General features: G+C 43.6%; 1 protein-coding gene and 1 long non-coding RNA gene across 3 annotated transcripts in view; one reads left to right on the forward strand and one right to left on the reverse strand.

Moving 5' to 3' along the window:
- The first annotated feature begins 10,772 nt into the window (after positions 1-10,772).
- Positions 10,773-11,591, forward strand: LOC121828829 (uncharacterized). Its single transcript, XR_013050750.1, has 3 exons — positions 10,773-10,877; positions 11,044-11,124; positions 11,297-11,591. It is a non-coding gene; the product is annotated as an uncharacterized LOC121828829 (long non-coding RNA).
- Positions 11,592-14,735: 3,144 nt separating this feature from the next.
- The window catches only part of Anapc1 (anaphase promoting complex subunit 1), an 82,838-nt gene continuing 70,595 nt past the window's right edge, over positions 14,736-26,978 (reverse strand). For both annotated transcript variants that reach the window (XM_076570613.1, XM_076570612.1), the window contains exons 44-48: positions 25,686-25,772; positions 24,410-24,505; positions 22,648-22,846; positions 20,685-20,819; positions 14,736-17,790 (exon numbers count right to left, since the gene is read on the reverse strand). In XM_076570613.1, the coding sequence (XP_076426728.1) occupies positions 17,675-17,790; positions 20,685-20,819; positions 22,648-22,846; positions 24,410-24,505; positions 25,686-25,772 (633 nt within the window). In that variant the 3' untranslated portion in view covers positions 14,736-17,674. The remainder of the gene's footprint in view (positions 17,791-20,684; positions 20,820-22,647; positions 22,847-24,409; positions 24,506-25,685; positions 25,773-26,978) is intronic.

The following is a 26,978-nucleotide window of genomic DNA, read 5'->3' on the forward strand; positions in this document are numbered from 1 at the left end:
TTCAGAGCTGTTCCCCTGCAGAGAGATCAGCACACATATCACCCGTCCTGTAGTCTTTCCTGGCTTCCTCCCTCATGTCTGCAGCCAAAATCCTCAGGAGGTCTCCCCAATCAAACCCAATACTGATTAATTTTGAAGGAATCCATAGCTTTTTGTTTCCTGTTGGCAACAAAGGCACAACCTTCCCTTGATGCCCATGGCCTCTTCCTTCGGTGTGCATCCACTCACTCATAATTTAACTAAGTTTTAAAACTAAAAATTTTAGAAGCCATACTATGGTAGTTTGAATGGCCCCCATAATCTCACAGGGAGTAGCACTATTAGGTGGTGTGACTTTGCTGGAATGGGCATGTCCTTGTTGGAAGAAGTGTATCACTGTAGAGGCAGTCTTTGAGGTTTCCTTTGCTCAGGATACCATCCAGTGTCTCAGTTGATTTCCTGTTGTCTGCAAGATGTAGGACTCTCAGCTCCTCTTCCAGCACCATGTCTGCCTGCATGCCATCATACTCCCTGCCATAATGAGAATGCACTGAACCTCTGAAATTGTAAAAAAGCCACCCAATTAGATGTTTCCCTTTATAGGAGCTGCCATGGGGTATCACCACCCCTGACTTCAAGCTCTACTACAGAGCTATAGTAATATAAACAGCATAGTACTGGCATAAACACAGACAGGTGGATCAATGGAATCAAACTGAAGACCCTGACGCAAATCCACACATCTATGAACGATTTGTTTTTTACAAAAAAAAAAAATATATATATATATATATATATATACAATGGAAAAAAGAAGCATTTTCAACAAATGGTGCTGACATAACTGGATGTCAGCATGTAGAAGATTGCATATAGATCCATGTCTATCACCATGCACAAAACTCAAGTCCAAGTGGATCAAAGACCACAACATAAATCCAGTCACACTGAACCTGACAGAAAAGAAAGTGGGAAGTAGCCATGAACACATTGGCACAGGGGGGATGAGGGGGTGAAGGGGGATAGAGGGTTAGGGGGGGGCAAGGTAATGACAGGGGAACCCACAGAGACAGCTGACCAGAGCTCATGGGAACTCATGGAGTCTGGACCCCATGCTAGGGAGCCTGCATGGGATCTATCTAGGCCCTCGCCTATGCGTGGTAGTTGTGTAGAATAATCTGTTTGCAGGGCTTCTAACAGTGGCATCAGGACCTGGCCCTTGAGCTGGCTTTTGGGAGCCTATACTCCATGCTGTGTTGCTTTGCCCAGCCTTGATGCAGGGGGAGGGGCTTGGCCCTGCCTTAACTTGATGTGCCATGCTTTGCTGATGCCCTCCAGAGGCCTGCCCCTTTCTAAACGGTGGTTGTTTTTTAATCCTTTGGGGGCACTAAAGAGATCCCCAAGGGACTAGAACCCTGATTTCCAAAGATAAGCCACAGGACTAGTGCTTCCATTAGACCTGTCTGGCTCCCTAGCACACGAGGGGCAGGATCATCCTGAATCAGGAACCCAGCAACCTTGTGCAGGTGCATCTTAAATCTCGCCCAGCTCGAGCTGAGATGGAGGAGGAGGAGTGGTTCTTTTGGGGGGGGGGTGTATAGATGGGAGGTGGAGGGAGGAAACAGGAGAAGAGGAAGGAGGAGAAACTATGGTCACCATGTAAAATAAATGAAAAAATAATAATAAAAAGTTGCTGTGGTCATGGTGTCTCTTCATAGCAATAGAAACCCTAAGACACACACATCGAAATTTTTGGAACCTAGGGCTACAGAAGAGTTCTAAGACACAATATCAAAAATACATTAAAAATGCAAAATTATGCTGGGTAGTGGTGGTGCACACCTTTAATCCCAGCACTCAGGAGGCAGAGGCAGGTAGATCTCTGTGTCTTTGAGGTCAGCCTGGTCTAGAGAGAGAGTTTCAGGACAGCCAGGGCAACATGGAGAAACCTTGTCTCAAAAAAATTGCAAAATTGTAATTATAAAGCAAATTTCCATTTCATGAAAATGTACAGCTTTGGCCTCGAGGAGGTTCTTAGGAAGGTGTAGAGATAAGCTACATATAGGCTGAGAGGAAAGACTTGCCTATCACTTCTCTGACATACCTGGAAGACAGAAAGAGCTCATAAAATTCAAGATTAAAGAATTCAATTAGAAAAAGAATCAACTGCTGATCCATGTAAAAACTTGGGTAGATCTCAAAATCATGCTGAGGGGAAATGTAATCTCAGGGCACATATGTCCTGGTTAGTATGAAAAACAAAATAGTACAGTCAGAAGACATTGTTACCAGGGCTTTGAAGGGAGGACATACTAGGGAGGAGAAGCATGAGGGTTTCTTGTCATAGGGTTGAGCCTGTCTTGATGGTGAGCTTACAAATGTACACACAAGACACATCTGTGCTGGACTAAACACGGATACATAAGTACATGCAGACACAGCTGTGCAGTCTTCATCTCTTTGGGGATAGTGTGCTACAGTTATAAGTTTCCAAAAGGAAAAATTCAGTGAAGGGACCAAGGAGCTTGCCAAATAACTTCTTACAAATGCATGTGAATCTTTATAGCAAAGTATAAAAGTTTAGAAATTTTACATTTTAATATGATTGTAGCTGAACATAAATATGACAGCAAAATAAACTGCATTAGTAACTTTGTATTACAGATACTTAATTGTTCATTTTCTCAACTTTTTAATGCATAGATATATTTTATTTAGATTTACTAATAAGTTTGATTATTCACAAGAATGAGGTTCAAAGTCAAGTAATAATGGGGATAAGAGAACATCATTTGAGTGTTCAGAGGAGACGCCAGCCCTTTATCCTGAATGCCCATGGCCTGTTCCTTGGATGTGTTTCTTTAATAGACCAGAGAGTAAGTTCTGGTGGAATGGTGTGATGTCATCAATGCCTTAAGAATGTTGGACTTCACTTAGCTACCAACAGTGCTCTCCTCACAGTTGTGAAACTGAGCTCTGGACAAGCTCTGGGAAAGCCTTGAGGGCCTAGCTCTTGAGAGGGGAGCAGCTGCTCACACAGGGTGACTGTCATCCAGTGCTATGCTAGACAGAATGTCAGGTGCAGAGTCTTGGAGGTGTGTCAGGGATCCTTGGGGGTCTCCAGATGTACAACTGGTGATACTGTGGGGACAGAAACAGGTTTTTGGTTGGGGAAAACAGAGAGCAGGATGTGAACAAGAGAAAGAATAAAGTGAAAGAGGAAAATGAAGAGAAACTTGTCTACTCATGACTGCCCTTGGGAGGGAGTCACATGGAAGGTGGTTGTGTCATCATGGTCATACTTTGGAAGGAGACTTAATATGTGAATTTGCACTAGTTCATAGAGATACGTAAAAAGAGATGCTGATAAAGAGAATAAGTATATGAGGACAGGTGGCCTGACCCCATTTGGAAGCATAAGTGACACTCAGCAGCCATCCTTCTTATTGTCACTCAGCACACAAAAATTATGGCCCTAAATCTGACAGAATAATCCAGAAAAGAGGCACCAGAGAGCAGCCTATGCATGGCAAAGAATGGTATATGGTAAGGCAACCCCTGGCCTGGCCAAAGTCAAGGGACATACCCTAGCAAGTTTTATATGATGGTGTATAATCATTTTTCCTTCTGTAAATCAGGTGAACTATAATTCTTACCTGACAGATTATAAAGTGTAAGTGAGGCCTTCTTACTGCATAAAGTAACATCTAAAGTTTAACAAGGGATGGAGAACTGCTATGTATAGCTCAGTGGTAGAGCACTTCCCTAGCATGCATGGGTCACTAGATTAGATTCCCAACACTTCAAACAGGAAAGAAGGAAGGGAGAAGGGAAGGAGGAAGGGTGAGAGGGAGGAAAATTATGATTATTATTGCAGCTTGAATTATTATTTCTCCACGAAGCAGATTAAGCATAAAGAAATAGCCTGGTTAGTGAAGAGGCCTAACATAGCATTAATGCATCTATGATAGGCTGCAGACTAACAGTACTGGGACTAGGCCTCACCATTACAATAACCAGGAAAAGCCTCAAACTATACCCTGGAGGAGGCCAATCAGAATTGAGACAAACAAGTGCTAGATGCTCCAGAACATAAAGGATAGCTTACATAATCTGTATACAAATTGCCAAGTTCCTTGCAGCAACGCCAGCACCAATCCCTGTTTGACGAGACTTCTGTTGCCTCATTCCTGCCCAGTCAGGAGCTCAACCCCCATCTGAATCTGGAATTCCCCTACCCCCATCCTTTACTCCTTAAAAACCCTGCCTCAACTGAGCTCAGTGTTCTCCCTGATCCAGCTGCTGTGTTAGAACGGACAGAGAGCCCAAGCTCAAGCTTGCAATAAAGGCTCTTTGCTTTTACATATGATGGTCTCTGGGGGGCTCATGACACAGGCATAACATTTGGGTGTTCATGTGGGATCCCCCAGACCCACCAGAACCTCAACCTGTGGAGTCTTTGACTGGCCAATGAATGTCTTTCTATTTGTCTTGCTTGGTTTTACTTTGTCTCTGTCTTACATTATACTTTGACCGGGCCCATTTCTGAAGTCCTTGCAAAGGTCTAAATGGACACACAGGAGGATCACAGGCTGGGGAACCGGGAGACATCCCAGGACCCTTCTGATAGGGGAACTGGGGGACTTCCCTGAACCCTTCTGTACAAGATTGGATCCCTCTGGTTTCTCAAAATCTACCGGGTAGGTCGCACCCACCAATCGACAACAAGCCATCCTCTCAGTTTCAGTTTTTCCTCCAGTGACCAGGAGGAATCTGCACTGTTTCATGTTTTGTTTGCTTTTGCACTGTTTGTTCTATGTGACACTCAAGGCTGACATTATAGGACAAAAGCCAAGTACTCCCACTCCCTTGATTCTGATTCTTGACCATTTTCAGGAGTTTAAGACTAGAGCACAAAAAGACGGGTTTGAAACTAAAAAAGAAAAATTAACCATTTTCTGTCCACTAGAATGGCCTTCCTTTGATATAGGCTGGCCAGGAGAAGGAAGTTTATTAAGGTACACGATATTTTGGGGAACATAATACCACCACATTTCCTCTCTTTTTGTCTAAAATTAAAGAAAGCTTATAACTAATACAAGAAAAACTATCCAATAAGTATATACAATATATACAGCCAAAAATTACATTAATGATGTCTAGTCCATTAACATTTGACAGATTCAGATAAAAACTCCATTATATATATTAACAATGTCCAGTCCAGTAACATCTGATAAACTCAGACCAAAAATTTTTCATTACTTATCTTATTTAAAACAAGTAATGCCTTTTTAAAAATAGATTCCATAATCTCCCTTTTTATCTTATCATAACCATATTCTCTCTTTTTTTCTTTTCATAATAGATTCAGTAGTCTACCTTTTGTCATTTTTATATCTTCCCCTTTTTCTTTTCAGTGTAGATTCAATGATCTACCTATTTATCCTATTATTTCTTTATCATTTTTCTCAGAGTAGATTCGATGATCTATCTCATATCTATATATGGTGGCTCATGCTAAAGATGTCATCTCTGGGACTCCCAGCCTTCTGGACCAGATTCCTTACTTTGTCACATGTCAGCATCTAGTCCTATACCCCTCTTCTTCGCTAACACCCTTTATTTCCACAGGACCGCCAAGAAAAACTATCTTGGCCCTCAAAGAGGAAACTGAAAAGCCACACCCCAAACCATCAGCACCAGTCCTCAAGGGGGAACTGAGGAAGAACCAGCTTTTCCTCCAGTGGCCAGGAGGAACCTGCAACCGGCCCAGGTCAGAAACTGAGCAGGTCAATGCCTCATCTGCCTCTCCAGCCAGGTTGGCAGAGCAGTGGGATGTCTGGGTCCCACTGACAGGATATTTGGTTCTCTTCCCATTTCCTCTCCCACTCTATTGGTTGTCCTTGGAGCAGCAATCTGTCCATGTCTGTCAGTTTGTCTGTAGTTTTATTTAATTGCTTAATTGTTGCTCTATGTTTCATATTTAAAAAAAAAGGCGGCTCTTTCACAAAACCTGACAAGCTGTCTCTGCTATGGGAGCGCTGCACCCACAGCTCCATTAAATTGTATCACGGCTGCCCAGAGCCACACCCTGAAATAATTCAATAACAGCATATGGTTGCAGAATGTAGTACTTGGGCTTATGGGCAGCTTTCTCTGGTACCCAAAGAATTGGATCCAATAGCTATTGAGACAATCCTCCTTGAAATTACAGCTAGAGAAAATAAAAAAATTGTCTGTTTGTTTTAATATTTGAATGCATGAATATGGCCACTGCACGTCTGTGTCTGACTGGTCTTGAATGTATGGGTTTACTATTTCTGTGTGTCTTGGTTACAGCTCAGTTGTTACTATTACAGCCAGCCTCCTGGGCTCAGAATTTCTCTCTCCAGCATTCTGGCCATTTTAACTAATATAATAGGGATTCAAATGTCAATTAGATATGAATAAAATTAAAATTATTTTATGCAGTTCTACTTTATTAAGGGCTGGCTCTGAAATTGGGTTATGGCCCACCCTTTTTCAGGTCCAGACTTGCTTTTAAAAATCTCTATGTCTGAGGTAAAAAATTGGCAGACAGAAAGAACAAGAGCAGAGCAGCTAAGAAATTATTGATTTATAAATTTATTGAACATACTTAAAAATCTATAATATTTATAACAAAAAGGTTAACTCAAAACTTTAACACAGGGTTAATAATCAGAAGGCTACATAGGTAGCTTTAAAACAAAGATCTACTCCATCAATGTCTATAGTTCTGGGCAAATATTCAAATATGCTAACCTTGTTTTTTAACCCCTTTAGTTCTGCTTCTGACTGTTTTTGTCAACTGAAATATGTCAATCCCCAAACATGGTTTTTATGTTTAAAAGCTCACCCTGAGGAAGACTCAATACTACACTAGAATCCCAAACACCCAGTGTAGTCACTGGCCAACTAAAGTTAGGACCACAACCGCTAGGCACCAAAACTGGGATATTTCTGTCTTATAATGCAATAAGACAGTGACCTTAAATAATGTGGCAAAGAACTTGGTGTGGGAGCCCACAAAGATTCCAACTTGTGGTTTGACTCAAGGTCAGAGTGTCAGAGTTTATGTTGTTCTCCAAGGCTGCATAACAGGGTGCAAAGGCAAGGTCACCAGGTGTCTCATACTTCAAGGCCTAATCACAAGATGCTTTGCCTGGGGCGTGGTAACTAGGTGTTTTGAAGGGTCTACACTTGGTTGTACACTGTGCTTTGATCTTGAAAGGGGGAGGTCTTTTGCCTCTCCCCTTGCTAGTGTATAAAAAGCCCATTAGCAATAAACTCAAAGCGACTGGGTGTTGACCCAGGGCCCTCCCAAAGCTATCCTGTGTCTCTTTTTCTTAGTCTAAATCTATATTTCTTCCTATTATTTCTCAATTCCTTACTCTTCCATTGAAGAACCCTTCGACAGGTTGGGGCTGGTTCCCTAACAACAACAGTTTTCAACCTCAAGACTCTGGGGAGGTCAAAAGACCTTTTATAGAAATAGCCTAGGGCCACCTGCATGTCAAACATTTGCATAACAATGGCCCACAAAAAGTTAAAAACCACTGGCTTAAAGAATGTCTCTCTCAAGATTTATCGAACTTTACAAAAACTGGTTTAAAGATATATATCTAACCTCTTCATTTTTGCCAACATTATTAAGCTATGGCTATTTTGGCAAACTGAATCATACAAGAAATTATTATATTTCTATAATGGTACTGAAGGAGAAAAATCAGTAGCCCTCTTGAGTGTCGGCCCCCATCTGAAGGTATCTGCTGATCTATAAATGAACCCAGAAGCTGACCTGGAAATTTAGAGCTGACCAGAGATTGAACTCATGTGAAAATAGGGTTGGAACAATAAACCTAAGTGTATATATCCTGGACTCAGCAAAACAGGATATAGAGATTAAAAAATTTATGTCTCTGTAGATACCTTGCATCCTGTCAGCCATTAGTAATTTCATGCTTATAGTTCAGCCAGTAACTTCAAAGAACTACTTTACCCCCAGTTCCCTCATCCAATGATATGTAACCCACTGCATGTTAACTTTTCCTATACAAACCCCTTGTAATGAGTGCTCAGGGCTTCCTCCTTCACTCACTTTAAGGGGGAGTGTCAGACAAAGCCCCTACCCAGGCTTGGCTTGAATAAAGAAACCTTTTTTTTTTTTTTGCATTGGAAGTCAGCTCCTTGGTGGTTTTGTTGGGGGACTTGCGACCCGGGCATAACAGTATACTATAGAATCAGGAAAATTCCAAATCTGTTTATAGACTATGTTTATAAATTAAAAGTCTTATCTGGTTATGTTTCTCTATTCCCTTAGTAATCAAAAAAAACAAAAGCCTGACAGGACAATTGGTCTTGGACATATTATTAATCGTATACACCCTGTATGACTTGCAAGCTTGACTAGAAATATATCATTACACTGAGAATTCAGAGGTTTAGAGTTTTAACATTAATAAAAGGAGTTCAGATAAATTGATAGAGCACTGAATACTCACTATTCAGTCATAAGCTCAAGATTTTAAATTTTCTTTATAGACTTAAAGATGTTTTTCATCAGGCTAACCCAAAGCCATAACTTTTGCTATGTCTCCAAGATGTAAATCTGTCCGAGCTGTCTTATAGACACTTGTTGCAAAAAGTCAAAAGGTCATAAGGCTTAAATCTACCTGTCACAGGTCAAAACGGACTCCAGATAAATAAAAGTTCCAAATACAAGGTTTTCTTTTAAGCTCCTAAATTTTAACTTTTGTCCTTAGTCTATATTTACCTCAGCAGATTTAACAGACACCATCTTTGGAGTACCTATGGACTGCAAACTGCTGAGCTCTGGACTTGCTGAAAGCTGATGCAAATCAGTCTAGTCAATATGATTGCTCCCTGTCCCTTCTCCTGGAACAGCTAATCAGATGTGCCTGATAAATGCCCCATTGCCCAGTCTTTGACGAGCCTTTCGGCCTTCCTGGGCCCTGAAAACGACACCCCAATTTCAGCTAGAAGCAGCTACAGAAGAGAGTACATCATCCCGTCCCCTTAACAGACTGAAAATACTAAGTCAAAGGCAAATTCCCTTTGGGGAAAATCTGTTGCTTACATGTCAATCATTCTGAGAGAGTCCAGCAAAAATAAAACCTTGACTGTGCAGAATGAAACTCATTACACTGCCCATTCTGGATGATGGGCCTGCAACACTGGGTTGACCCCATGCATTCATGTTACGGTCCTAAGGCAGGAAAGGGGTACTGTATGATGATCCAGCTCTTCTCCAACATAAAATACTATAAAGAGACTTAGATGGAACTAGCTCTGTCCCCCTCCTCCAAATCTAAGAGGGCCATAGGGGCAGCCGTAGTTCGGTCAGACTTGAGTTAACAAGAGCAACAGGTATAAGGACCTCAACGTTGATATTACAAGACAAAAACTACAAGGGTTTACAATCAGCCATAAATTCAGACTTGGCTCACATTGAGGACTCGATTGACAAACTAGAAAGTTCTCTAAACTCCCTAGCTGAAATAGCCTTACAGAACAGATGGGGCCTGGATCTCCTTTTTATGCAGCAAGGGGGGCTCCATGCTACACTTGGGGAGAAAAATGTTGTTTTTCTGTTGGTCACTCAGGGATCATTCATGACTCAATGGCTATACTAAGAAAAAAATTAAAGACAGAGAACGGGAGATCCAGAAACAGTCTAGATGATATAAAGATCTTTTTAATCAGCCCCCTTGGCTAACCACCCTACTCTCAGCACTAGCCAGAAACTTCTAGTCCTTATCCTCTTACTGACCTTGGGACCCTGCTTGACTAACAGGCTGACAGCCTTTGTGCAGGGAAAGAGTCAACACAGTCCAACTCGTGGTCCTCCAGTCTCAATATCATCTCCTAACCCTGGACACACAGGATCCATGATTATGTCCTCTCTAGTTACTTATTGAGGTGGGGGAGTGAAGAGGCCTAATTTAACATTAATGCATCCATGATAGGCTGCAGACTAACAATACTGGAACTAGGCCTCACCATTACAATAACCAGGAAAAGCCACAAACTATACCCTGCAGGGGGCCAATCAGAATTGAGATAAGCAAGTGCTAGATGCTCCAGAACATTAAGGATAGCTTACATAATCTGTATATAAATTGCCAAGTTCCTTGCAGCAACGCCAGCACCAATCCCCGTTTGACAAGACTTCTGTTGCCTCACTCCTGCCCAATCAGGAGCTCAACCCCCATCTGAATCCAGAATTCCCCTACTCCCCATCCTTTACTCCTTAAAAACCCTGCCTCAGCTGAGCTTGGAGCTCTCCCTGACCCAACCACTGTGTTAGAATGGAGGGAGACCCAAGCTCAAGCTTGCAATAAAGGCTCTTTGCTTTTGCATATGAACTAAAGGTCTCTGGGGGGCTCATGACGGGAATAACAGTTAATCAGGCTGAGTCCCTTACTTGTTTTGAGACAAACAAGAGAAGACAGGATTCTTTTATGTTCACATCGGTTGCCTCAGAAATGGCCCCAAGGCATCAGAACCCAGTGAAGAAGTGTCACCAGTGAAGAAGGGTCTGAAAAAAGTGCCCGTGGAAGGTGTGTCCCTAGTCCTCTTCATCCTTGGTTTCCAGGTCCCCTCTTCCCACCATATCTGCTCTTCCTCAACTCTTCATGTCAAGTTCTAGCGGGGCACTGCAAGGGGTGTCCTGATGAGCCAGGAGGGCAATCCCTGTCCACTTTTGTAACTATGACACAGAGAAACCCAACGAATTCATTTGTCTCTATAGGACATTCTGTGGGCAGAATAATACAGAGAAAGCAGCACCAGAGAGCAGCCTATGCATGGTAAAAAATGGTATACAGTAAGGCAATCCCTGGCCTCCTCTGTAGGTAAGTGCAGGTGTGTGTATGGGTGGGGGCAGGGAATGGGAGGAACCACAGACCATTCCTTTCCTATCCTCAGAATTCACATGCAAATTCCTCAGAAAGTAGGAGCCCATATTGCCTGGTATGGTATGTCTCTCCCAAGGTCATGTGGGGTCTTCTCTCCCTGCAGCGTCTCAGCCTAGCTCTAATGATGCTTCTGTAGAGGCTGTCCCCAAGGAGAGAACCAGGAGGAAGAGGAGCCAGAGGCAAAGTAAGTTAGGGGATGTCCAAGAAAAGTATGCATACTCTATCACCCCAAACTTCCGTGTCTCTGAAGGAAGGCCCAGTTATAGCTGAGTGACTTCTTGTCACCTTGTCCTCATGAGGCGATGTCCAAATTTCAGAGTGGCAGCCAGGAAGCACTTACAGTTTTGTTTCTGCAGAGTTCTAGAACAGCCCGCAGGCTCCAGCACAGCTGCCTCCAAAGCTGCCATTAAGGCGGCTTCTGAGCTAAAGCTCCCCAGGAGGGAGCAGAAGAGGAGCATGTGGACTGTGGACCATATTGAGGGGACAAAACTCTGGATAAACAAGAAGACAAGACCCAGTTACCACCCTGAGGAGTCAAAGAGCCTTCTACTGACTTCTGGGTGTGTTCTGTGAGCTGGGGAAATGCCTAGGGCCAATTCTCAAAATGGAGAAACCTTCTCCCAGGCTTCAGAATAAACCCAGGTGGCATGGATTCAGGGTTCACTAGCTCTGTAAGGTGTAAGGAGTTTCCCTTCATGTGTCAATGAAGTTCTCAGAACAAAATAGGCTGACAAATTACAGACAGTTACCTCTTCACAGGTAGACCCATTTACTGCTCCCACTAGTCATGGTATTGAGGGCAGCTGGTAAAGGATACAAAGATCCCTACTTCTCGTAAAATCTACTTCTTCACATAAAATCTGTGTCTCCAGAAAACAATTCTAAAGCAAAGAGCTTCTAGGTGGAGGAAAAGTCTCAACACTTCAGGCAATGAGAAGATACAAGAAAGCAGGGAGGAAGGATGCTGTGGGCAGTGTGGGCTATGACCTCTCCATCCCCGCCAGGATGTCAGTATCAGTCTTCACGGAATGCAAGGGGAGCCAGGCACAGTCACAACATGGCAAATTGACAGATTGTGGTATCACAGACACAGAAGGACAAAACCCAGGTTCTTGAGTTGAGGAAATTTTGCTAAGCATTGAGAACCATGGAGAAACAGATCAAATCCCACCATTTATCATGTTGAAGAGTCAACAGCAACAACATTCAACAGGCTATTATCCAACATGCATGTGTCAATGATGTGAAAAGCAAGCACAGTTTGGGATATCAGGGCTGAGGGCCTCCTGGAGGAAGGCAGCTGCCTCCCCCAAGAAACAGCTGATAAAGGGGTCTAGATGGACAGTGGGAATATTTATAAATTCCAAATGCTGTTAATCTTTAAATTCCAAATTCAGGGCCTCTAGAGCCTTGTCTTTCATAGACAGCTGAGTGACCACTAATGTCCCCAGCTGTTTTCTTCCATGCAGGCTCTATGCAGTGTTTAGGAGTTTGTCTTGCACTTCCCCTTTGTATGGTTGGCCCTACCCATGTCATCCCCTTCCTGGACCATCGTCTTATCCCTGGGATTCAGGTATCTGTACAATGGCAGCCACCCACCTCCATCCTGCCTCAGGATGTAAGATGGAAAGCCCAGCGAGAGCAAGCAGTCTTCAGCCAAGGAATCACTGTCCTCAACCTCCAAATGAGTACCAACCTACAAAGGTCCCTGACCCCTTGACGTCCCAGGGAAAGGTCCCTTAAAAGAGGCAATAGCCTCAGAGACCAAGGATAAGAAGGTTATGATAGAAATCTCAGGAGTTTTCCTACTGAGGAAGAACATGGAGGTGGAAGTCAATTCCACCACTAAGAAATGACAAGGAGGACACTAGAGAGACACCTGAGATGGGGAGGGGAACAGCTCAGGCTGGGAGATGGAGACTTACATCAGGGGATGAAAAGACACTTTCTAAGTTTCCTGGGGAAGCTGTCTTCAAAGCCCTTTCTGCAGTCTACCAGATTATCCAGTGAAGGCTTGCTTACACCACATGGAGGCTGTGGGAAAATCCGAGATAAAGCCCTGAGGTACTGGACCTTATACTGTAGAGATGTGAGGCTGAAATCAAAGTCAACAGGAGGGGTGAGCTTATATGCAATTACATGTCCTAATGAATTAACACGCAGCCATTAGGGCCCAGGAGGAGGAAGAGGGGAAGCCCAGAAGGTAAGGGTGTGGGTACCACCAACACTAGAAACAAAAAAGTTGGAAGACAAGGAATAGGAAAGAGGGATTGGAGAAGTGGAGCCATCCTAAGCACAAAGCATCCGATAGGTTTGAAAAGAGCAAAGAAAACAGATCAAGTAAAAATTTTAAATGAGAAATTAAATACCACACAGCATTACATTGTACCGGTTATATCATTTGAATTATATTGTTTTGGTTCTGTTGTTTTAGTTAGTAGTAGTTTGGTTATATTTGGTTACATTATTTGTTTTTTGTTTTTTTGTTTTTTTACTAAAAAGAACTGATTGACTCACAAAGCAAATTCTAGCTCTTCACTCTTTGAAAGATCATTCCAAAGCACTAAAAAACAATGGTTGGGAAAGGGAAGGGCTAGCAGTTAGCACCCCCAAGACAAGAGTGCCATCTGCATGACCGAGGAAGGAAGCCAAGGTTCAGAGCATCTAGGAAGGAAGCCAAGGTTCAGAGCATCTAAGGCCTTGGGAACCAGGAGGAAAGCCAGGCACTAAGGGTGATTCAGTAGAGCCAGCAGATTAAAAAAAAGCTCTTGCCCTGCAAGCTTGATAGGAGTTTGATCCCTCGAGCATGCCACACAGCAGGAACTAGAGAGACCATCCCTCAGCAATGTAGGTGAAGACACACACTCAAAAGTTTTCCTCTTGGAATTAAAGAGATGGCTCAGCCATTATGAGCACTGCCTGTTCTTGCAAGGGACCTGGGTTCAATTCCTGACACTTACACAGAAGCTCCCAACAGTCTGTAAATCCATTCCCAAGGGATCTGATGCCCTCTTCTGGCTTCTGGGGACACTACAAGCATGTAGTGAATGGACATACATTGAAACAAGCACTCAAATCCATAAACTTAAATCTCAAAGAGTGAGTAATCCCCACCGTGGGGATTCTGTGGCACACATGCGCCTTCACACATACACAACTGCTTAATTTAAACATGATTCAAGAATTAAGTTGGTCGTCTGATGCTTGGTTTGTCTACAAGCTCACATGCAGACCATGAACTGGGTGGACAGATGACTTAAAGAACTAGTACAGCAGAGTTTAGAGTGAGGTGACTGGAGAGAGAACCCATGGCCTGCTCTCGGGGTTGAAACAAATTGTGTACAGGATGTGGAAAAAGGGTTTGACCTAGCTCGTGTCGTCTGGAGGGTCGGGAAGGCTGCAGCTTAGCAGGCTACTTAAAATGGGTCTGTTCAGGATTCCTCAGCTTCAGATCTGTGCTCATCTGTCCATAACTTTTCCTGTTTAGTGAAACCACCTGTTTAATTGCTGACAGAAAAGGTAATACTGAAAATATTTCTGTGTGGTTAGGGGATAGAACCCCGGGCCTAGTATGTGCTTACACTCTATTACTGAGTCACTGACTCAAACTCCAAACATTCTTGAGAAGTCAAATGTGCACACAAACAGCCAAGTACGAACGATAGCTGAGTGGTACTAACTAGCTTTGTGTGACTTTTCCTGGGGAAGACTCTTCCCCAGCCCCGAGCCTGATCCATACATCATCAGTTAGGGAAATCAATGACAGACCAAAGAAATGACATTGCCAAAGTCCAATTTTGCAAATTAATGAGTTTATTGGGGGCCGCTTACAAGAGTAGGGGTGTTGCGTTCTAAGAGCAGGGCAACTCAAAAGCAGCTGTATCACCAAAGCCCAGCTCAACATGGGCAACAACGCTTCACAACTTGCAGGTTGCTTGACTAGTCAGAACCTCCTCTCCCAGGCAGCTAAGCCTCCTTTAGGCAGCTCTGGTGGTCACAGTCAACCTGTCCCTTTCAGTCCTGTTCCCATCCTTCCCCTTCCCCCAGCACACACACACATACAGAGTTCCATTTCTACAACCTTGGGGGAGCACTTTGTGATCCTTAAGCGTCAACTTTCCAAGACATGTGATGTCTCTTTAGTCTCTTGAGCCTCCTCTACCCCTTCTTCCTGGAGGGATGTTTCAATCAGAAGGACAATTCCACCTAACACTAGCTTCCCACCTCTGTCCTTGTTTTAGGGACCCATCCTACATCCACCCATGAGGTGACTGTGACATCAGGATCCAGCATGTCTTGAGTTCTTAAAGCATACATTCTCACAAGGCAGAGACTTGAGACATCCATTAGCTATAGAGAAAAGCTACCAGTTCAGCTAAGCACTGGAGTATAAAAGAACAGAAATTAAGATCTGGCAGGTACTTATAAATCTTACTGAATTTATTATGAAGTTCCTGTTTTAAAATTCTAATATGAATGTTTCAAAGAAAAAAGTCTGAAAAGTACTTTCCAAATTATTCTAAAGGAAAAAGATTACAGTATTAAAAGTTTACCAAAGAAGCATTTTTAGCTAAAAGACAACAGCTTAAACAAGATGCTCTATGTATGACGATAGTAATAGACTAAGTCAATGAGTACAACTCAAGAAAACAGACACAAAGGCCCATGTGATTCCAAAGATGCTTGCCTGTTTTTCAACGTATTCATAAGCTCTGCCAACGCAAAGTCCTTTCAGTTCACATTGAGTAGCTAGAATCCGTGCAGGCGGCAGCAGATTGAAGTGGAACTGGGGCGCAGTGGGATGAATAGAACCCAGCATGTTGAGGGCTCTGACAAAGCAGTGCAGCTGAAGCCTGGCATCTGACCTCAATTTGCCTTTGCTCCCTCACCAGACCTTGAGGGAGGAGCAAATGTCAGTATCCCTTAGGGGAAGGATCTGAGTGCACTGTTCAACTGTGTCTGTCTGTAGCAGACAATACTTGTACTCACAGCAGCTACGCCTTGTCTCCACTCCATGTGCACAGGAGGTGAAGCAATATAACAAGTCCTGGCTAATCAGCCTTCACTTGAAGTCACAAGTGCCGCTTTGAGACTAGACACTTCACTGTCAGGTTTCTCTAGCTCTTCCCTTATTGTAGCTCCCGGGAGGCTGGCTGTTGTGGATGGTGAGACTGCTTCCTACGATTTGTTTTGGAGACTAGTAAAGATAATGATTTATCTGATGACCCTAGCATGCTGACTCAAGAGCACTAGAATTTCTTCTTGGTGCCCATCCAGCTGACCAGTAGGCCCACCAATGCTGTTTCCACTGTATTCAGTCCTCTCTTTAAAGCTCACTATTCACTCTTGTTGACATCTTCATGACTATTTTCCCTCCTGAATGAGTTAATGTGTGTCCAAACACTACTTAAATGCCTCTAAAATCTTCCTATGGCAACCATTAACAATTGAGAGCGAAAGTAACAATTGCCTGGACAGTGGGTTCAATCTTGATGAAACCGATGTTCATCACCTACCATTTCATAGCAATCTTTAAGTGGGAAGGAAAGCACATCTTGCCCTCAAAGTCAGCCACAAATTACCTTGATACAGGCAGGCAGACGGACATCACCAAATCCCAATGGAGCCACTTCTATTTGCTTTTTCAGAAACAAACAGGAAATCAGTAAATAGACATTTTGCAGTTCCTACCCATTCATGGTCCCACTCGTCTGAAAGCAAGCTGTGAGTACAGGCTGGAGTGAAGCAGAAGGAGCTTTTTTCCTGCCCCATGGAGCTGAAGCTTCGGGTGCCCTGAGAGGACTACCTTGCATCATGGGCTGTCCGGAAACTCAGAATACAAAAGCACTCTCCAAATCTTCACTTCAGATGGACTTTCTTAACACTCCTCTACAGGGGTAATTTTATATTTCAGGTATCTGGGGCAGCTATCATGCACTAGCCTGCACAGGCTGCTAAAACCAAATACCACAGACAAGATGGCTGAAGCATCACAAATTTCTTATACTTCTAGATGCTGAGGTCCAAGACACTATCTGACTGCTTCCCCAGGAGGGAATCTTCTTGGCTTTTAAGAGCTGTGTTGCAAATTCTCACATGATACAGAGAGAAAAGCATCCCTCTTCCACTTCTGGGTAGGTAATTGCTTCTATCATATTAGGACTCCTCCTTATGGTATCCTTTAATCTCAGTTACCTCCGAAGAACTGCAGGTCCACATACAGTCACAGTGAGGTCAGGGCTCCAACATAATTTTCAGAGGCCTAGTCCAGCACTCCATGCTGGGCAATTCTTCCCTAGAAACCTTCTTGTAGTAGAGAAGACAATTGAGACACACAGACAAACAGGAACTCTCCTGCAGCGGCAGAAGTCCACTTTTGTGATGTGGCTTTTAAATCTTGCACTTCTGAGTACAGACCTTTCTCCTGAACCACTGAAGTTCAAAGGCTTCAAAAATCCATCTGTCACTCTGCTTTCTGAAGTCCAAAGCAATCATCAATAGTTGTGAAAACAAACCAAAAATCTTTATTTACAAAAGAGACTTTTAACTGACTTTTATACATTGGATAATGACACGTGAACAGCAACAGTGTCTCTGGACTATTTTCAACATAGACTTTAAACATAGTGAGGCGTCTGAGTTCCACTGGTCACAAAACGCTGGCTGCCTTAGCTCTGCTGCCATCATGATTCTGTGCTGCAGGCAGCTTTGAGTTGGTGTCCTACCAGATGTGGTCACATAACCATGGGCTGGGGGTTTCCAAGCAGCAAAGGAGCCAGTCTTAGCAAAGCTCGGACTGGAATCTTCAGCTGTTTAAACCTGAAGAGGAGTTCAGCAAAGCTTGTGCTCCCTGAAGAGACAGAGATGCAGAAGGTTACGTCGCTGCACAGCCTCAGTCACACAGCCCTCCCAAGGAGCTCAACACACCATGTTTGAGCCAGGCAGTCTTCCTTCTAGACAGAAGCCCCCAGTGGCAATCCCTGAATTTTTAATTTCCTGAAACACTAAGAATTAAAACTTATACCATTCCTGGGTTGGTGGTCCTGGGTTCTATAAGTAAGCAGACTGAGCAAGCTGTGATAAACAGACTAGTAAGCAGCATTCCTCTATGGCATCAGCTCCTGCCTCCAGGTAGGTACCTGCCCTTACTGCTTTGATGATGAACTGTTAAGTGAAATAAACCCTTTTATATGGAACTGTAAATGAAATAAACCCTTTTCTTTGCCCCCCCCCCCAAAAAAAAGAATTAAAACTTACCCATTCTGTACTTTAGAAATTAACCACTGTGGGAACTTACTGGTGTATATTAAATTTAATTAGCCTCAATTACTATAAGAGATTTTGAAAAGTGATTCTAATATTTAATTTCTGATCTGTGAGTTCAATCTTTTACCAAAAACAGAAAACAAAAACAAAAACCCACCACAGACTGAAGACTGAGAGTTGACCTAATGTCTACTAGTCTTGGTCCCACAGATTACACATAACTCACTGGGAGTGAGGCCTGGGCATCCAAGGTTTTGAAAGCTACCCAGATGATTCTATTATACTACCAAGATCTCAACCCATCGCACCTGAGGGAAGTTTGGGGCATCACCATAGAAGTCTTTCGAGCTTCATCACACACACACACACACACACACACACACACACACACACACACACACACACACAATCTCAACCCATCGCACCTGAGGGAAGTTTGGGGCATCACCACAGAAGTCTTTCGAGCTTCATCACTCACTCACTCACACACACACACACACACACACACACACACACACACCCCATAGTCCCAACAGTCCAGGTTATACACACTTTCCTGTTTCTCTGCATCTTGGGATTATTTTTTCCCCTCATTCTGTAGTGTTTACTTTCTTATCTGAATAAGAAGAGGGTGGGGAGCAAAGGAAGAAAGCACAAGGGGAAAGGGAGGGAAGGATCTGGCACAGCCATAAGCCAGGGAAAGCCAGCATTTGACTTGTAGCAACAAAGAGGAGTGCAGAAGCGGCTTGAGGCAGCACACATCTAACCAAGCCCAAGCCTGGGGCTGCATGAGCATGGCAGCTTGTGGGCCTGTCAATGGAGCTGTTATTACTGTTGCTATTTTTCCTGAGACAGGGCCATGGCCAGCCCTGAACTCACTCTACAGCCAAGGATGACCTTGAACTGCTTCCCCTCCAGGAATTCCTGCCTTCCAAGTGCTTAGATTACAGGTGTGGGCCACCATATGCTCAGTTTGGGGACTGTTTTTTACTGTATCCCAAATACTGAATTTCACCCACTTGAGTGCTGGGCATTTCTGTGTTCTTGAGCTATTAAACTTTGATCTGGATACAGTTAAATTACAAAAAAACATACATGCAGTTATGATCACAGATCACAACTTGTGTTGATCCTTTGATATTTGTTAGGTGTGACCACAACTCTTATTTAGTCCAGAGGCAATTTACTTCCCATGACTAAGGCCATACCCTCCTAAATTCTATTAAGAAACTGTGAGACAGGTGCTAGTCTTGGGCTGATATAAACGACTGGCAAGTTATCTTGTCCATTTGTAAGCTCTTCCCTCCAGGGAGCTCCTTTACATGCAACTTTTTGGCCAGTAGCTCTTCTGAAAGCAGAGGCACACTCTGGCATTTTCTGAATGGCTCTCTCCTCTCTGAGAGCCACCTTGCCAACTCCAGCCCCCTTGGCCTCTGTCCTCACCCCCCTCCCACAATTTGAGGTCTTCTGGCTGTACCACCACAGCCAAGAAACTCTTCAACAGTCCAGCCAGCAAGGGGAACACCAAGCTGCTACTTTATGCATTTGTCTTTCTGCATTTGTTTCCATGAGAGAAGCCACAAAACATAAGCAATTCCTCATGGCCGTAATTAGAAGTCTGTTTATAGTACATTTTTCTGAGGTTTCCTAAATCACATAAACGAGTAATGGCATTAAACTAAAAGTGATTAAACATTAACCAAACAACCTTCCCCTTCTCAAAAATATTTTGAGCAATTTAAATGTGACATGAATAAAACAAACTCAGTGCCTATTTCCATATTCCAAATAGCACTCACTCACTTCTTATACTTCTTCATGTAAAAATTGTAAATATATACAAAAGTAAGTACCTGCAGCTTTCAAGTTTTAGGGTAACAGAAATTGTGACTACATACAACTCTTAAAAACTAGGAAACAGGCCGGGCAGTGGTGGCGCATGCCTTTAATACCAGCATTCGGGAGACAGAGGCAGAGGCAGGTGGATCTCTGTGAGTTCGAGGCCAGCCTGGTCCACAGAGCGAGATCCAGGAAAGGCACAAAGCTACACAGAGAAACCTTGTCTCGAGAAAAAAAAAAAAAAAAAAAAAAAAAACAAAAACCCAAAAAACTAGGAAACCTTAGAAAGTTATAAGAAAAGTCAAGTAAGTTCTATAAATATAGCTCAGTGGTAGAGTGTTTGACTGCCATGCCCAAGACCCTGCGTTCAACCCATATAACTTAAATACACATACAGATGCCATTCATTATAACAGAAAAATATTCACATTTAGTTTATAGTCCTGAAAAACATCTTTTCTTTCTTTTTTTTAATAGAAGTAAAAGTATAAGGTTTGTTCTATTTTCAGAAAGCATTCTCAACAAACACAAAGCATGAGCACAGATGAGCACTGCATTTGCAAGGGTAACTCACCAGAATTTCTCCCTAACTAGAAACTAGTGGAACAAGTACTGAAAAGAGGGCCGAGATAGGATTACCTTCCAGTCCCAGAGGCGGCAAGTGTCGTGGTGCTGGCACAGAGTGGTAGACAAGGAAGCAGGCCAACATGGTTAGCTGAGATTTCTCAACAGGCTGCCCACTGAGGTAGGCATGCACACACACATCACCTCCAGCTGTGAGAGGACACAAAAGGAGTTGAACGGACCAAGAAGAGAGAAATGGGAATGATTATTTGTATTACTTTTTCAAAAGTGCATACTTAGCCCTTGGCACAAACCAGGCAGTGTTGCACAGGTACAGATGCCAGGGTGGCCTAATATTGGCCTGTTTAGAGTGCTGACAAGGTGAGAAAATATACACAGATACATGTGATTCCGGGAAAACAAACACCCACTGGCACATCTTTTCCTGCAGTGTAATATTCAGGGAGAATGCCTTCAGCCCAGGACCAGACTCTGTTTACTCTTGGCAGGAGATGATCGAATTCCAATGCCTATCACAGTGCTTCTGAAACAGTCTGACTCAGCCTGGAGTTTCTGGAGTGCAAGCACGAAAGCACGTTTGTAACAAGATGCGGGCACTGCTGCTGCTCGGGGCCATGCCTTGAGAATCACTGGTTTAAGGCAACCACAGCAAGTCTGTCCTCAGGCAGTGACCACTGAGGACAAGTGACCCAAGCCATTCAGTAAAGGCATTCTCTGCAACAGGGAGGGGTGGATTGAGGAATGGGATGAGATGCAGCTTGGGTCAGCTTGGGAGATGGTCAATGCCACGTTTGCTTCTGGGACAGGAATGACCCTATTTTCATACCAAGGTTCCTAAAAGCAACTCCCTTCTCTGAGCATCATGAAAATCTGAAGGAAAGGAATTGCTGGTTGTTTAGTACAAAGAGATAATGTGACCACACACAGCATAGCAAACAGAACTTCAGGTAAAAGGTTAAGCCCCAACAATTTAAGAGTCTCTTAAAGCTGTCTTAACTGTGTGCTTCTAGTAATACAAGCTTACTGCTAGCTTCGTTATTTAAACCAAATTCAGTTCAGTCTTCTGCTACAGACATAAAACATTTGAAGCAAAAAGAAAATTTGAGAAAACAAATAAGAGACATAAAGGTGTCTGGAAAACTGAATTCACCAACTGCCCTAAAGAGCAACAAGACCAACCAGGTACTGAGCTAAGAATGGGCTGTCACTGCCAAAATTTTCCACTCTAAGACGTTTGCCATCAGAGAATTTGCCAAGACTTCATGACATACTTCCCAATAACACTAACAAAGGCAATCTACAGGTGTTGTAATACCAAACTCAATGGAAAGAAAACATTGACACCTATTATATAGCATTTTCACAAAAAAAATGGTGATTAAAATGCCTGTCACAAACATTTCAGAGCTACACAGAAGCATCTGGTAAATATACGGGCAGTGTTGGCACAGCTGCTTCCTTCAGTCACTCCCCATAAGTTGCTTCACAGTCTGAGTGTTTGTCAGAAACTTATTTCCCAGTGTCCAGCAGGACAGCTTAAATAAGGAAGCACAGTTATTACTAGGACTAGGGTTGGCATGTACTCAAAGCAGGTCACTGTCAGCTATTTGCTGCGAAGATTTGAATGAAACGAAAGGAATATAAAAATCCAAGAACTGACTGCAGAAAGTCAACTTCAGGTACAAGTACACTGTCAACTGTATTCCCATAGTCATGATACTCAGGTGAGTCAACATCACTTCTGGAGTTAAGAGTAACTTGACAGTTTCCTTCTTTCTGAAGTCAGTACTTCTCCTGGCAGAGCCATGACCACAGTATCTCACTGACTCATTCAATAAGCCCATTCCTAAAGCAGGTGTATTTTTTAAAGACATAACCAGACTTGAACTCATCAAACTAGAAACAATCAAGCCACAGATTGTGCCCAGGTTTACCTTGTTTGCCAGTGAGAACTGTTAGAATGGAAGAGTCTCAGTTAAGTGTATCCTAAAAGCACAAGTGCATGGTGCCACCATACCTTGCAGCCACTGGTCCAGGGTGGCATCGATAGTGCACTTCACCACAGGCAGGAACTCAGAGTTCATGAAGAGCCCTCGCTTAGGTTGGTTCTGCTGCCTTTCCTGGTGGCTTCGTGAACTGAAAAACTCTAATATCAACTTTATCTGCCAAAGATCAGATGTGTCTGACATGTCTCTCTTTTTAAGACTTCTTATAGCCTGTGTGAGGAACAGAGAGAACGGTCTGTTTACCAAACGGTAAGATGTTCCAATCATGTCATTTCCAGGGTTGCATTCTATGGCATGTTTCAAATATGGCTGACAGGATCAACACGAGGCTATGGAGATCCGTGGGTGCTGAGATCCACTTGACCACACTAAGGAGCCCTCCCTGGTGTGGCTCACTTTCTTCATCACGAGGGCAACTTCCAAGTAAAAGGAACAAAGGTCAAGTTCATTCTTGACTCATAATGGAGATGCACTGGTGTATTAATCTCTGGGGAAGAGGCTGCGTACAATGGCACAGCAGGGAGGAGACGGGAATCCCAGTGTGGCAGGGCTAACTACTGATCTTAAGAATTCCCTCTAAAGGTACCAAGGCTACAGCACCCAGAGGAGACATTCTTCCGTGGAGACTGTTCCAGATGGTGGAGGGGTGAGGGTTCCCAGAGTTTTTAAAAGGAAGAGAGCATTTAACTAGCAACAAGAAGCACCGCCTAGCTACTGTGCCAAGAGAGGCAGCAAGCAGAGGACCAGCACAGTGCCACAGTCATTCTCTGCAACCGACAGCAGACGGACCCCATACGGGAGCAGTGTTCTGGGCCCCGGGCTTCTGCTAGAATGTGGAACTCTACTTCACACACACACACACACACACACACACACACACACACACACACACACACGGCGATTTTCATGTTAGGGAACTCTCTCCTGCCTATATGCTTTTCAGCTATCCAGAAGATTATTTTGACTATCAAAGATTAGGTCTCTGGCATGAGACAGAGTCCCAACTGCTAACCTATAAACTCTCCATATTTACTGAGCACTTTTAAAACTACAGGTTCTGGATGCTGCCCCTCCCCCACCCCCACTCCAACTAAGCAGGTGTGGAGCAGGATTGGAAGATCTGTATTTGAAGACTCCCCACGTAAATTTTAGCAATTTAGAAACTACTGGCTTAGCTTACCTGCAAATTAAGGTCTGAAAAACTCTGAGACTATGAGAAAGCTGTATTAACAACAACCCTGATGAGGTCAATGCTTTAGGAAATCTCTCAGGCATTATGTTCTACAGGTCCCTGTTAGGCACTTACAAAATAGCAAGAGAATCAAAATGGATACCATATACCTAAATCACCAATTCCTGGTGCTGAAACTTCCTGCAGACTTGGTCAAGGAGTGGGATTTCACATCCCAGCAATCACTGGGGCACATATGGCTCAGCTACTGCTCATTTGTGGCCTTCCTATGAAGCAGACTTCCAGAAAGGAGGCAAGAGATGACCCAAGAATGCTAGAGCAAGAGAGGGAAAGATCTCTTCTTCCCCAAGCCCGAAGAAGACGGACAGGGGCATGAACTCCTAAGAGAAAGGCAGCCTTCCAGACAGCACTTCTCCTAGCACCAGGGAAACAGCAGAGAGCTGTCAACTGGGAGTGGTTCCCTGATAGGATGTCTAAAAACAAACAGGAAACTAAAAACTGAACCCATAGGAACACTGTGAAGTAGGTCATTTGAAACACAGGATCAATCGCACTAGAACACAGTCAACTTTGAATCATACCTGATCCATTGCTATGTAGGCAGGCAACATCTCTGGGGTCTCCTGAGTAACACACTCATAGAGTATTGAAGAAAAGAGGTCCAGAATCTCCTGTTTCTGTGGAAAAAACAAGCACCTTATAGCACATCAAAGCATGTTCCAAAATCAACTCTAGAAACAACTGTGTAACAGCTACAATGCCTATTCTGAAGCTCCATGGCAAAGAGTGAAAAACGGTTCATCTCCATAAAAAGCCACAGTCCCTGCAGTGTTACAACTGCAATCAAAACCCAAAAAAGGATGGTAGGTAGCAGCACATGATCTGACCATGATCAATCTAGGGTTACGGAACAAACAAAACAGGCTGCGAGAACACCAGAGACGCCTTCAGTCTGCTGGCAAGAGTGGGATACAGAAAGGCAGCACGGACCGACGGAGATGCAGGGATAACAGCACCAGGTGAGGAAAGGGTTCTCAGACACACTTCAGCAGTGGGGGCTGGGAGAGAGGAAGGCGTGCTGGGGGCAAGGCAGGCACAGCTTTATCAGAGCTGTCCCTCCGGCCTTGAATGTGTGCATACCCTCGTCCTTCTAGCTGTGTGGACTGGGTGTGTGACGGCCGAGTGGCAGTCTCCTCATCTGTAACCCAATGATGACACACCTGTACCCTGGGTTAGAACTCTGAGACATGTGTGGAAAGTCCTCAGCACAGTGTGCACTGTGTAGGGAGGATGCAGCAAGTGAGAGGGAAAGTTATTGCATCTAAACATCCTACTTTAGAAGGAAGAGGCCACATCTGAGAGCGGCTGGGAGTTTCCCCTTGACCACAAACACTTTTAGACAACAGGCTTCCACACCGAATCGTCCCATTGCTTCCTATATACTCTTCCCTTTCTAAATAATTTGCTGAACAAAGGTCACTAGACGTGTGAAATTCTCAAGAGAACAGTTGTGTGACAAAGAGCAAGAAAAGTTAATACAAAAAGGAGACAAAACCACTGAAAGTTTACAAAACCAAGAAAGGTGCTAAACACTGAGAACAAATTTTCAAGAATGGACACAAGAAATGTCACCCATCAAAGCTGGTACCTTAGCTTTGTAACCTTTTTCTTCTATTAGGGTAGAAAGCTACTAAATGTTTTTGTGACAATCTCTATTTTCCAAGCAAAAACATCTAACAATGTGAAGAATGTCATCAGTCTCAAAGGTAGATGGTAATATTGCAGGTGACTTTGGTTGTCTATTGATGGAACTAATAAAGTCTTATCCTGAGGCCCAGCAAACCATATAATACTTACTTGACCCATGTTCATAGACGGTTTACAGAAATATTCAGCAAAGGACAGAAGTGCTGGGTCAGAAGTAAAAGATGAAATTGTTTCTGGCTAAAAAAGAAAAACAAACCACACTTGAAGTGAGATAACCAACTTTTACCTCTCTTTCTGCTCATAATGTAAGGCCTAATATCTCTAGCCCCTCTTTTCACACTGTCCCAAAAGACAAAACAAGCTAGAGCTCTGTTACCCTCTTCTGTTAGGAAATTGCAAGAAGCTTTTGCATAAGTTAATATGAAGTGTTGATCTACCTGTGGGGGGCCGACCCCACCTATTCCCCCAGGGTACTCTGAGGAGTGAGGAATAAGAGATTTAGAGAGGAGAGAGACAGACAGAAAACACAGGATAGCCTCGGGAGGGCCTAAATCCTAATCCACCAGCCCCTTCTGTCTCTCCTAAAGGGCTTTTTAAAGGAATGCCAAGGGGTGGAGCAAAGGACCTCCCCCAGCACAGCCAAGTGCAGACCCTTCCAAACACCTAGTAACCTTGCATGCAATCCATCCCCTTATGCAGCCCTGCTGGGTAAAGCAAGCTCAGATCTCACTAGGAAACCTCTGTGGGCTCCCACACCTTTCTTATAAGCCACCCGCTTTTAAAAGGCTTTCTTCCCTATGTCCAACTAAAAAGCCTGCTTATAAGTACAAGTACTTAGGGGCTCACAGAGACTGAGCCAACAACCAGGGAGCCTGCATGGGTCTGACCTAGGCCCTCTGCATAGTTACAGTTGTGTGGCTTGGTCCTCTTGTGGGACTCCTAACAGTGGGAGCAGGGGCTGTCTCTGACTCTTTTGCTGGCTTTTGGGAACTCATTCCTCATACTTGGTTGCCTTGTCCAGACTTAATATGAGGAGAGGTTCTTAGTCTTACTGCAACTTGATATGCCATATTTTGTTGATATCCATGGGAGGCCTGCCTTTTTCTGAACAGAAAAGGAAGAGTGGATTGGGGGATGAGGACAGAGGGGTGATGGGGGAAGGGACTAGGAGGAGAGGAGAGGAGGGAGGGGAAACTGTGGTAGGATGTAAAATAAATTAATTTTTTTTAAGAAGTACAAGTACTATGGAAGGGTAAGAAAAGAGGAGTCTCACTCAAGTAGGCCACCTCAAAAGGACAATCACTATGATCCTTCACATATGAGGTCCTTAGAGGAACTAGAATCACACAGACAAAAAGGGCTAGCAGAGGAGTTAGTGTTAATAGGGAAAGCTTAGGTCTGCAAATTGTAATTATTCTAGTGATGGCTACATGTCAACATTGT

The sequence above is a fragment of the Peromyscus maniculatus genome, chromosome 4 (genome assembly GCF_049852395.1).
Source record: "Peromyscus maniculatus bairdii isolate BWxNUB_F1_BW_parent chromosome 4, HU_Pman_BW_mat_3.1, whole genome shotgun sequence".
In the NCBI taxonomy this organism is placed as follows: Eukaryota; Metazoa; Chordata; class Mammalia; order Rodentia; family Cricetidae; genus Peromyscus; species Peromyscus maniculatus.